The 13,326-nt window shown below is 44.5% G+C and overlaps 1 protein-coding gene across 1 annotated transcript; it reads right to left on the reverse strand.

Moving 5' to 3' along the window:
* Positions 1-1,111: 1,111 nt before the first annotated feature.
* On the reverse strand, positions 1,112-6,706 carry Snu13 (small nuclear ribonucleoprotein 13). Its single transcript, NM_212515.3, is given in 3 exon segments — positions 1,112-2,088; positions 3,425-3,545; positions 6,577-6,706. Coding segments are annotated over 3 exon segments (387 nt in total). The 5' UTR covers positions 6,580-6,706; the 3' UTR covers positions 1,112-1,825.
* Positions 6,707-13,326: the final 6,620 nt, after the last annotated feature.

Here is a 13,326-nt window from a genome sequence, read left to right on the forward strand (position 1 = left end):
GGACATATATGTTTAAGCAGGCAAAATACAAAAGCCGCCAAAATTCCTTTCAGATTCTGATTAACCAAAGACCTTATGAAGACAAAACTACCTGAACTACTCCCACCCACAAACGTCCAACTTCTTGGGGTGATTGGTTTGGTAGGTATGCAGGTTCTTAACAGAACAGACGGGTCTCAGATGACCGTCGTATGCTTCCTGCTGGACCAGGAAAAAGATGAACAGAATTTGTTCTAGTGTCTACTATGGTAGTTATATGGACACTGGAAGATTTCTCAAGCTAAAGCTTTAAGTTTGTGTGATGCAGGGGTAAAGTGCAAGAAGTGGTTGGTTATAGAGGTCCTGAGTTCAATCCCAGTAACCATACAGTGGTGGCTCACAACCATTTGGTGTGTCTAAAGGCAGCTACAGTGTGCTCATATACATAAAGATAAGTCTTTAAAAAAAAAAAAAGGCAAGAGAGGTGGAAGTTACTGTGTCTGACTGCCAACAGTGGTTTTCAAAGTTGGTGATTATGTTCCCTGGGCAACTTTGGTTAATGTAGAATCATCCTGGTTGGGAGTGGAGATGGGATGCTACTGCCATCTAGTGTGCAGAGGCCAGTGATGTCACCAAGTACACTATCCTTACACTAACAGGGCGGTCTGTGTGAATTAACCAATTTGTCTGGAATTAGCCAATTGTTGGTTGTGTTAGGAACTCCTAGAGTGGTAACCCTCCAACGGCAGTCTACATAAGAGAATTTTAAACTACCAAGTCACTGATAAGTGACAGCTTCACAAGGCCTCTTAGTCTAGAGCTCAGTGGGAGGAGAAGAGTTAAATTGGGGAGAGAGCTCAGTGGTAGAAGCTAGCTCTTGCAGGGGGACCAAATGAAACAACAGCTAGGCTGGGGATAGTAAAGAGTCCTGGCTTGATACCCAACACAAACACATCAAAGCACAATAGTGGTTTTTCTTAGAGGAGGGCAGGGGATCTCTTGAGAGTTCAGGCCAACCTGGTGTATATACCCAGATTGTTAAAATTTCCCCCATCCCATGTTACCTAGAAATGCTAAGCATTTATTTAAAATATGAGCTGATAAGACTGAAAACCAGGCACAGCTGCCACACTTCATTTAAAACGAAATATCAACATATTTATTAGGCTGCTCGACAGTGAACATGTAATCACTTTCTTCATGGAGGGAGAATACACCCGACCTTGTTGTGGGAGGAGGAGGATGAGGGCTCCACAAGAACTCCCCATTTACCAAGGAGAGGCTGTTTCCTGCTAGCACTGTCTCTGCTGTACGCTCCAGCCAAACAGCCATGATTTCCCCAGAATCCCTTTGAGCTGTTATTGCCTCAGATATGGGAGAATATAAGGTTACACACGTCAAAAACACATAGGACATTAATAAATGGCACCTGGACAATAGGCCTAACATTATCAAATTTTTTTCAAATGATAAGGGGTGGGAGGGACTGCTACCCAAAGAAAGTTCCTCAGTCACAGTAGCATTTAGAGAGATCTTACATCAAAAGCACAAGGGACCAGTAAATATCTACTATCCCTGGCGTAAGTTTCTCCTGGTTCTTCTTGTTGCTAAATGGTGACGTTCTGCCTTTCACCTGTCTTAGCTATCATTTCAATTAAAAAGGGAAACTAAAAAATGGTAGAAGAGGACGAGGAGATGGTGAAAAACAACCCTGTTCAGACAAAGATAAAAATACAAAATCAGATGTAGCACAATATAATAGAAACTGGCTGAAAACAGTACACGCTAACAGACATGATACACAAACTCAGGGAGGGAGGAGATAGGAGAGGGCAGAGGCCACGGCCTACACCAGGAGCCGCTCAATAGACTGCTGAATGGATTGGATCTGCTGCTTTAGTTGAGAGCCTTCTTTGATGGTTACAGAACAGGCGATGACCGGCCTGGAGACTCCACAGGCCCGTCCTAAAGCCTGCTTGGAGCGTACAAATACATAGGGGACATTCTTGTCTTCACACAGCAGAGGGAGGTGCAGGATGATCTCCAAGGGCTCAGCGTCTGCTGCCATCACAATGAACTCAGAGATGCCTCTGTTGAGGGTTTTGGTGGCTGTGGAGATAGGACATGTAGCCAATAGTTGACATGGGGTTTGGTGAGAGCAGCCACAACAAAGCAAGGAAAATGTAACAGGTGCACTGAAACAGGCAAGCGCTTAGGAAAGCCAGGTGGGTGTGACATGCGTTTAACCCTAACAGTGAGGCCAACACTAGACAGTGAATTCCAGGACAGCCAAAGCCACATACTGAGACTCTGTCTCGAAAACAGAAAGCTTAAGAACAGCAAGTTTCTGCTTGGAGCGGCCCTGATAGACAATATGGCACCCAACACTGACCTATTACTCAACCCTCAATGTCTCTCCTAAACCCCCATCTGGTCACTTCTTTTAATACCACACTTCTCCAAATCACCACCATCTCTTACCCGCTCAGCCCTAACAGCTTCTCCCTTAGGACCTATCAGCACAAGGTGATCCTTCTGTAGCTTTAACCTGTCACCAGGGCCTCAGTTCTCTGTTCACGTCACTTCCTCAGAAGACTCAATCCAAAAAGATCCCGGACACCTCCATTCTCCTTGACAGACTGACTACTAGACACACAACCCACACCTTCCTGCACTGCAATATGAACCCCAAGAATGGAGGAGCCATGGAAGGGCTTCGCTCTGTCTTCTGCCGACTACAAAGGTAAACATCTCCATTTTTCATCGTTCCCTAAAATCTCAAAAATGGTAAACATGGTATTTAATTAATTAGTATCTTCAAAACAAAAATAGCTCCTTCCACAGAAAACTACTCGCTTTTATCTTCTCTGGGTTTCTTCACTGAAAAATTGTTCATTCAACAAACAAAACCACAGCCAAGCATCTGTACACATCTGTAATGCCAGCATTTCAGAGACGGAGGACCAGGCTACTCAGTAAATGTGTGAGGTCAGCTTGTCACAAACCTTTCCCAAAACAAACAAAAGCACAAAACTCCTCAGCCTGCTCCCACTCTGCAACTCATCCTCTCTCCACACACACAAAAGCAGGAGATATATCTGAGAACCACTGAAATTCATGGATCCCACAATGTCAGAGACTGAAAGCATTAAAATGCCTTTCTTTTGAAAAGCAGCACAACTTAAACTCAATGCCAAACCGCCTTTCATTGGTCAGTAGAAAACTTCTGGGATGCACAGGCACCTTAGCACTGAGGTTTGAAGTAGGAGGAACGCTTGGTTGGGAGTTTGAGGCTACCCTGGGAATACAGCAAGACCCATCTCCACAAACTAAAACAGAAGAAAGTGGAAGAAATAGTCCCAAATCCAGTCCAAACCAGATACTCAGGAGACCCGCTGAAAACGGGAACCTTCAGCACCCCACCATCACCCAGTGGTTGTCTCACCTTCATTGGCTCCTTTCCGAAGCTGCTTGTAGTTACACGACTGCTGAACAAGGTCCAGCAGCTTCTTGGTGAGGTGGGCATCTGCGAGGGGATAGGCCTTTGGGTTCACATCAGCCTCCGTCTACAGAGAAACAAAAGAGTCAAACTGGACCAGAAGCTGTTTCAGATAAATTAAAAAATAGTTATCAACAACTAAGACAATGGACAGTTTGGTCACACACCTGTGACCGACACATATGTGCATGCTGGAGACCCAGGGAGACCTCTAGACAGGTAGTGATGACACACAACTTTAATCCCAATGCTTGGAAAGCAGATCTGTTGAGTTCAAGGCCAGCCTGGAGTCTATAGAGTGAATTCCAGGACAGCCAAGACTACACAAAGAACCCTGTGTCAAGGAAACTAACACCCAAAACATCAGGCCCTAGCAATGCAACAAAGAAACCAACTAAGACAGAAATGCCCCCTTCTGGACTCAAAGGGCAAAAGTGATCATATATGGACTCCTACCATCTAGTTTTATCTTAGCAAACTGATAATCAATAAGCCCATGGAAGCAACCATGTCTACCACCAAACTGACCAGGTTCCTTGTCACAGCGGACCAGTTTACAGTATCACACTCAAAAGTTAATTTGAATTAATTTTATCTGTGTGAATTAATATACAACCACATGATTATTTAAAATATCCTTTAATTTTATCTAAGTATGCACGCGTGTGAGTGTGTGTATGACTCAGTGGGCAGCGGTGATGCATGCCTGTAATCCAAGCACTCAGGAGGCAGAGGCAGGAAGGTTTCTAAGTTTGAGGTCACTGTTTTACAGGCTGAGTTCTAGGACAACCAGGACTACACAAGACTGTTTCAAAAAAAAAAAAATATCTAAAAAGCAAACAAAGGGTGTGCGTATGTTCAGGCTCTGAGATTAACTTCTAAGGAAAGGGACGTGCATCCCACCAAGTTTTCTTATCTATTACTAGCAGCTACTGAGTTTAACATTTGTTATAGAAATTGACAAAGTCTTACAAAAACCACTGGTGGAGCGCAGTGGTACACTAGTGTAGTCCTGGCACTGGGGAGGAGGTCTATACAAATGTTAGGCCAGCCAGGGACACAGTGAACCTGGCTTAAAATACCCCAAAAAGAAAACTACCAAATTATACTGGAAATAAAAGCACTTTACAGCACGAAGAAATGGAACGTCTAAACTCTGTATTTTTATTTATATATTAACATACTGGGTTCAAATCTTCACTCTGTGTCTTCTAGTCTCACCTGTTTCTTTTCTTTAAATTTATTACCGGTTTGCACTATTATCCCGTCTACTGGCTTGAATTTATTTACTTCTTTATTCTTTTTCTCCCACTAAAGAAATTTGCTAGATTGCCCAGGCTGGCTCTGAATTCCTGTGCTCAATCAAATCATTACTCTCAAGTAATCAAAACTGCAAATACATGCCTAGCTTTGCCCTCGAAGGCCTCAAATGTTAGAAAACAATTCAACAGACTATTTAATTTTGTAAATTTTTTCTGTGATGTCAGAAATTGAATTCATGGCCTTGATCGTGCTAGACAAGCACTGACCTCTATGTTCATCAGCCCACACTCTTTGGAGACAAGGCTGGCTATAATGCCCAGGATAGCAACTTAAATTCCTAGCCACATCAATTTGGTCTCCTTGTTTACCTGACAGTGAAACACACAAGATCTTATTTGGCAAATACAGCCACACATAACCTGAAATTGACATAAAATCCCAACAGAGCTGAAAAAGGCCAGTGACACTAGCAGCCTGAAGCACACCACCTTATTAATGTTGTAAACTCGTCAACTGTGCTAGGGCTGCAGTCAGTGCTGCCTAACAGTGTGCACTTGCTGATGTTCCTGCTGATATTTATTATAACACACCTTCTAGTTTTGTGTATTACACAAACGTTGCGGCAGACAGTACATTAGCTATGGCAACAGCCTCCTGCTCTAATCACGAGGCTCCAAGAATGACCGAGCAGCCTTGGTGCAGTGGCACACTCCTGTAATCCCAGCATTGTGGAGGCCGAGGCAGGGAGATCTCATGTCCAAAGACAGAACTTGCCCGTCCTTGAGGGATGCCTGTTTGTACTCCCGAGTATTACAAGCAACTCCTTGTCCCCATTTCCCAGCCCACACAAACTTCTGCAGAGTTCACCAAGAGCACCGGACTTCAAAACTTTTCACTGATTTGACATTAGCTTAGAGGCTCTCTCACCGGGCTCAGCAAAACTAGTTACAACAGGAAATTCCATCCGGAACCCACTACAAGATTAGAAAATGGAGACGCTCCAGCATTATCATCCCACGTGGTGCTACCAGGACCTCCGATTTCTGAAGCCTCAGTTTCAGGGTGGGAGACTTTCCTGGGATCACTTCACATTCCATTTGACCCCGAAATTTAAAAAAAAAAAAAAAAAAAAAAAAGAAGGGAAAAAAAATCCCTCATCGCGAGGGCGTGAGTGGTGCGCCTTTAATCCCAACACTCGAAAGGCAGACAGAGCTTTGCGAGTTCAAGGCCAGCTTGGTCTACAGAGTTCCAGGCCAATCAGGGATACCTATTGAGTCGTAAAAACAAAAGTATCCCTAAACTTCCTAATCCTTAATATTTCCCGGCAGACACTGGATCCTGAATTCCCTAACCTTGATAGCTCCCGGCAGACACTGGCTGCAAACCCCACGGAGATACTCTTCCTCAACCCCGGGAGTGGGAAAGAGGTGACTCGCATCCCGTGATTTCACCTCATCGTCCAATGATTAAAGAAAAAGTAAAGAGAAAAAGAAAAGAAAGGCGAAAGGAATGGATTTTCCATACACTTCCACCTGCCCACGTGGAGCGGTCATCTCAGACGCTGCACCATGCCTCTCCTCACTACCCCAACTTTGGCCACGCCCACTGCTTCAAAGCGGACCAGGCCTCACCGACCCGGGCCCTCCCGCTACCAGGGTTCTCGACTCTGCCGCCCCTGGAACGACCCCGCGGCCGCCCGAGTTCTAACCCCGGGCCCGGAGGTCGGCCATCGCGGGACGGGCGACATGTCGCACACGCTACGCCTCCCACAAGACGGAGCGAACAGGGCTCGCATCCCGCGCTCCCCGCGCTTGCGGCCCGACGCACTCACTCACCATGGCTTCGGTGCGCAGGCCTCACCGAGACTTCACAACAGCCCACCTCAGACAGACAGAAACGTCGCGCAGAAAAAGCAGCGGAAACCACTCCAGGAGTGGCGGGAGCGGAAGTGACGTCACGTAGAGCGCGCGGTGACGTCGCCCCGCCTCCTTCCCAGAGGGCGCAAGCGTTGACGTCATCTTTGTGTGAGGGACATGGGTTTTGCTCGTTTTATTAGCGTCCTAGTTAGGATGGGCCAAAATTGTGAATTAACCACTCGGGAAGTGGCACACTAGTACAGCGGGTATATATAAGGGTCGCCATTTCATAACCAGGCATTCTTTTGAGCACATCGTGTACCCTTTTCAAAACCGTTCTTTCAGGCCTGGCTAGTGGCCTGCCTGTCATTCCAGCACTTGGGGTCAGGAGAATCAGTTCATCCTCAGCTTTGGTTACAGCTTCGAGGCCAGCCTTGGGTTACATGGGACTTTGTCTTCTGCCTCCAGAAAACAAAATAAAAAATTCACCCGATGACACAATGTTAAGACAAACTACAAGTGAAAAATTCGTTTATCTTGAGATATCCCTCATCAATATTTCTGGTGGGGTGTGGAGTTAGAATTCACTCAGGTGATTCCCACAATTGGCTGAAATTCGGCAGTGGTTCTCAACCTCTCTGGGTTCTGATTCTCTTGGGAAGTGTGTGTCAAAAGATCCTTTCTCAGGGGTTGCCTAAGACACAGAAGACACAATTGATAACAGCAGCAAAATTATAGTTATGAAGTAGCAACGAAAATAACTTTATGGTTGGGGAGGTCACCACAACATGAAGAATTGTATTAAAGAGCTACAGGAATAGGATAAGAACCGCTGAAATAGGGGGGTAATTAGTGAATGACAGGGAGGTTGTCTTTGGAGTAATCATATATGACACCTGCTTCCTTCTGCTCAGTGTCTTGCCCCTTCCTTAGTTGTACCAAAACTTCATTATGATAGGATAAACTCAGATCTAGTACACTCTACCACAAGGTCTTCCATGATCCTCATGGCTTCTCAGTCTTTTCCAACATGATGCCAAACACAACACCTGGGGGCCATTTGGATTAAGCCCAGACCTCACCATGAAAGCCAATTTCAGCTCATCGTGCTGAAGATGTAGAAGCTGAGGACTGGGAGGATCTTTAGGAGTCTTACAAAATAGTTCCTCATTTTTACAGCTAGAGAAGAAAGTCTAAAATCATATTGTAATCTACCCTCTTAGTCATATTTTTATATGACTTAGTCTAGAGAAGAAAGAACCACTGTTTTAGCTGTTGACATGGGTTATTTTCCCCAGATGTCGTTACCTGAGCAGTATCGGGGGTCAGGCAACCACAGGGAGTCAAACTGCCTAGAGGAGGAAACATTTCTAGAGGCTGGAGAGACGGCTCCCTGATTGATCGCACTGGCTGTTCTATAGGATATGGATTCAATTCCCATCACCCACACGGCAACTAACAACTGTTGTGACTCCAGTTCCTGAGAGACCCAACTCCCTCTTCTAGCATCCGCGGGCACTGTGACACACCGACTTGCATGCAGGCAAACACACACACACACACACACACACACACACACACACACACACACACACGAGACAATTTTTACTTTTTTTTTTTTTTTTTTTTTGGTTCTTTTTTTTCGGAGCTGGGGACCGAACCCAGGGCCTTGCGCTTCCTAGGTAAGCGTTCTACCACTGAGCTAAATCCCCAGCCCCATTTACTTTATTTTTTAAAGAGTGAATACCTAGTGAGGCAGCGGTAGCCCATGCCTTTAATCCCAGCACTTGGGAGGCAGAGGCAGGTGGATCGCTGCGAGTCTGAGGCCAACCTGCTGACATAGTCTGGAAACCAGTTTATTTTAGAAATGTGTCCTACATACTTGTCATGACTTACTGGTTTCTCATCCACCGGCGTTCTGCCCCCTGCCCATCCTTTTGCTTTACTGAGTCCATGCCAATTTATTCATCATTTCTGTCCATCGCTCTCTTGTTAGGCATGTGCTGTGGTTTGAATGCGTCTTATATCCCTGAAGTCATACAAAAATTTGACTCATAAAATCACTTGATAATATCAAGAGCCAGCATGTTACACCTGCAATTCCAGAGCTCCCGAGGTGGAAGCAGGAGGTTCAGAAGTTCAAGGTCATCCTCGTTACCTAATGAATTTAAGGTCAGCCCGGGCTACATGAGACCTTGCCTCAGAAAAACAAAACAAAAAATATGACTAAGAGGGTAGGTTACAATATGATTTTAGGGTTTAAAGGTGGTGTCTTTGGGAAGTGACTGAGATCCAGCAAAACATTTAGATCAGAGTAGAGCCCTCATGATTGGATCCTGGTGGGTTTAATTTATCCATTTCGCCTTTTTTGTTGTTGTTGTTGTTCGATTTTGAGACAGAGTCTCACTATGTAGTCTTGGCTGGCTTGGAACTCACTAGATGCCTAGAAGTCCTATGTAGATCAGGCTGACTTGAACTCATGGAGATCTACCTGCCTCTGCCTCCTGAGTGCTGGGATTAATCGTGTGTGTTGGTATGTGGTACTGGGGACTGAACCCAGGTCCTGGTTAAGAGCAGCAGGTACTCTTAAATGCTGAGCCCTCTCTCCACACCCTAGGGTTTTATTTTCCTGTTTTTGAGACCAGATCTCATTCTAGAAAATACTGGCCTAGAACTCACTTTGTAGCCCAGGCTGGCCTCAGATTTACAGTAATTTTTCCTTGGCCTGCCAAGTGGTGGGATTATGAGCATAAACCTCTGTGGGCACATTCTCATGGATGTATAAAGTGAGAAGACATTTGTACACATGTACTTTCACTGTCTCTTGCTATATGAAGCTCTGTGCCACCTTGACACTCTGCCGACCAGAAGGCTAGCACGATGAGCCAAAATAAACTCTTTTCCAAAGAAGCCTGTCTTGGATATTTTTTAAAAAATTATTATTATTACAGAAATAATACAAAGTGATTTATTCTGTTTAACTCATTTCTGTTTAGTAGCTGTCTTAGGGCTTTACTGCTCTGAACAGACACCATGACCAAGGCAACTCATGAAGGACAGCATTTAATTGGGGCTGACTTATAGGTTGGGAGGTTGAGTCTATCCTCATATAGGTGGGAATGTGAGGACAAATATTTTGGGTTCAGACTCGATCTTAGAGAACCTGACCCCCCTACAAGACCTGGTTCTATCACCTGTAATCATGAACTCGGGTTGACTACGGACATGCTGAGTGGCTGGTGGGTCCCTGTGTGTTATCATGTAAATAGGGCCAAGGCAGTAAAAATGCAGACTTGAATTAGGGTTAAGGCAAATTCTAGAATTGTAAGCAGTACTAGAATAGTGAATGCCACTGTGGAAGTTGGTGGGCTGATGCTTATTAATAACTTAGTTAATACTAAGGTGGCACTGAGTAGGCGTATGAATAGGTGTCCTGCAGTGATGCTAGCTGTGTCAGGAACCGTTAGCACTATTGGCTGAATAAATAGGCTGATGGTTTCTGTGATAACAAGCAAAAGGAATTAATGAGCTAGAGCTCCTTGGGGGAGGAGGAGGGCTAAAGAGTTTGTGCTGGAATCCTGAGATCACAGCTCTGGCTCATAATGAAATTGCTGTGCCTAGATTTTAGAACGTGAGGAGGGAGGTTCAGGTGGTTTGTCGACGCAGTAAATATAGTAAGGGAGACGACGATTAGAGATCATACTTGTCCTTTGGATATTTGAATTAGTATTTATTTTATGATAAGTTTAATTAGTCATTGTTGAAATGAGTATAAGTGGTTATTAATTAAACATTTTGAGGAAGGAAATAGAATTGAGGGAAACACGATAATGATTGGTAATATTATTGTAGGGGAATGAAAGAGGCAGAGATTTTTGCTCATTTTCATCCTCAAGGATTTTCAGTTTTTAATGATTTTAAGGTTTTTGAAAGAGGGATGTAGGGGAAACTTGTAAGGAGAATCTCAATCGGAATAAAGTAATGTAGTTGCTGAGGATAGGATGGTAATAAGTCCTGTGAATGGATCTCGTTGTGGCATTTCATTATTACGCTCTAACTTTAACCTAAAAGGTTAATACTCTAAGCTTTGAAGTGAGTTTAGATTATAGAAATAGACCAATTTTCAAACTGTTTTAGAGGCACTATTTCAAGTACAGTTGGTTTGAAGCTGTGATTAGATCTGTGATTAGATTTCTGAGCAATGTCCCTAGAGTACACTTGGGAGATGTTACCGTGGCTTGGTTTAGGCGTCCTGGAATTGCGTCATTTTAAAGTCCTAGTGAGGGAACAGCTCATGAGTGAAGAACATCCTCAGACCAGATATCTTGTATCTCTGTAATACAATCCAGCTATCCACTGCTAACAGGAGAAGTCCACCTGGTGCTAAGTCATTTACTGGGATTATATATGAATATATAGGTCTCCGTAATCAGTATATTTGTAGTTCCAATATCATTTTGATGTTCTGTAGTTTTTACTGTTAGTTTGGGGCTTTTTTTTTTTTCTTTTCTTTTTTTTTTCGGAGCTGGGGACAGAACCCAGGGCCTTGCGCTTGCTAGGCAAGCACTCTACCACTGAGCTAAATCCCCTCTGAAAAAAAGAAAAAAGAAAAAAAAAAAAGAATAAGAATTACAGCTGGTAGAGTTGTTCAGATCGTTTCAATTTCTTGGGCATCCACTGTACTTGTATGAGTACTTCAGTCGTTAGTATAAGCACGATGATATGAAGTACTAAGGAGCTAATAAGGAACACAATTATTAGTGTATGATCATGGAAACTTATAAGTTCTTCTATAATGGATGATGTAACATCTCGTAAGCCTAGTGGAAGGGAGAAGCCATATAGGATCTATAGATGTCAATCTATACTTTCTCCTTTAGAGGCAAAGCCTTCTCAACATATAACATTATGAGGACAGCTATAAGGGGAGTGCGGGGCAGTGGCTGAGGCGGAAAAGCCACCCTGGCCCTTTTGAATCCCTGTCTTTTGGGGTCATGGCTGGTCTCAAGGAGAAGCTTGTTTCACTAGGGTTCTTTGGTAACACCAACCAAAAGAGAACTCAGAGCCTGTGAGAGCTCACCCAGGAGCTAGTTCGAGAACAGAACAGTACAGACTTCTTTGTACTGTCAATGTTCTCCAGACAAAGAGCACTAAGAACATACCTCTAATGCTGCTGTTTATTCCAGCAAGAGAACAGCAAAATCCACAGGGAACTATAGCCCACGCCTTTAATGCCAGCACTTGGGAGACAGAGGCAGGTGGATCTCTGTTTGGGACTAGAAGTGAGTTCCAGGCTAGCCAGTGCTATATAAAAGCGATGGTATTAGGAAGGGTTTGCTACAAGATGCAGGTTTGTGTTTTAGACTTTTGGGGACAGTTGAAAGAAATTAGGGTTGCCGTGGCTTATTTGCTCCCACGAACATGGATTTTCCTATGATTGGGCAGTTCCATCACTCCACCGTTCATGACAGGCAGGACACTTAATCTCGTCATTCCAGAAGTAGTAAGGGGCTGGAGAGATGGCTCAGCAGGTAAGAGTACTGTCTGCTCTTCCAGAGGTCCTGAGTTCAATTCCCAGCACCCACATGGTGGCTCACAATCATCTGTAATGAGACCTGGTGCCCTCGTCTGGTGTGTCTGAGTCACATACACTAAATAAATAAATAAATCTTAAGGGGAAAAAAAAAAGACAGGAAGGTTTGCACAGATGACCAGCCTGGTTTTGCTTTGTCTTCCTCTTCCTGAGTTCTCTTTTCTCAGAGTCAAACAACTTTTTCTCTTGACTGTTCTGATGCCATCGTCCTTATTGTTGTCTAGACAGGACTCCTTAGAGATGGTCTGTCTCTGCTCCAAATTTAAAACAAACAAACAAACACGCCCACAAAGCAGAGCAGAAGGGCTTACTGTAGTCTTTAAATTTACTCTAGAAATGAACTTTGCTTTAGTAAGGTCTGGTAGCTCGTGCCTGTAACCTCAGCACTGAAACGAGACAGAGAAACCAGGCGGTGGCGGCAGCCACACACGCCTTTAATCCCAGCACGCCCGAGGCACAGGCAGGTGGATCTTGGTGGATCTTCACGAGTTTGATGACAGCCTGGTCTGCAGAATGAGTTCCAGGAGAGCCAAGGGCTACACAGAGAAACTGTTTTCGAACACCAAAAACCAAAAATTAAACCAGAAAGAAAGTAAGACAAAAAAACCAAACAAACCCAAGCCAGCAGGATTGTTGAGTCAGCCTGGGCTATATAATGATTCCCCCAGAAACCTCAGAAAAACGGAAGTAGGGAGGGGAGAGGAGAGTGATTTGCAGAGAAGTTTTTCCAGAACCTCATGTTGATGTGACGGAGCCTGGCCTACGTAATTTTGCTCCCATCGTCCTCTTACTACCTTATCAGATAGGAAGTGGTGGTGCGTTCCTTTTATTCTAGAGGGAGTTCTAGAATATTATGAGTTCAAGGCCATCGTGATTTATATTGCTGTAAATTTTAAAAATACCCTCATATCCTCTCTAGCCGGCATCGTCGAGCCACATGGAATCAGCGGCGGCCTGTTCTAGGGCACCATGCCACGCTACCCCCAACTATTCTCTGTCCCCCCCCCCCCCCCCCCGGCGGTCTCTCTGCCCCTGATGCTAGCGGCCTGCGGTGGCTGCCCTCTCCTAACTGGCTCTCTGCCTCAAACTTTGCTCACACTCCCAGCAACCTGGTAAAATCAGGACTCCGGAGGTTC

This window comes from Rattus norvegicus, chromosome 7 (assembly GCF_021556685.1).
Source record: "Rattus norvegicus strain SHRSP/BbbUtx chromosome 7, alternate assembly SHRSP_T2T, whole genome shotgun sequence".
Taxonomy (NCBI): Eukaryota; Metazoa; Chordata; class Mammalia; order Rodentia; family Muridae; genus Rattus; species Rattus norvegicus.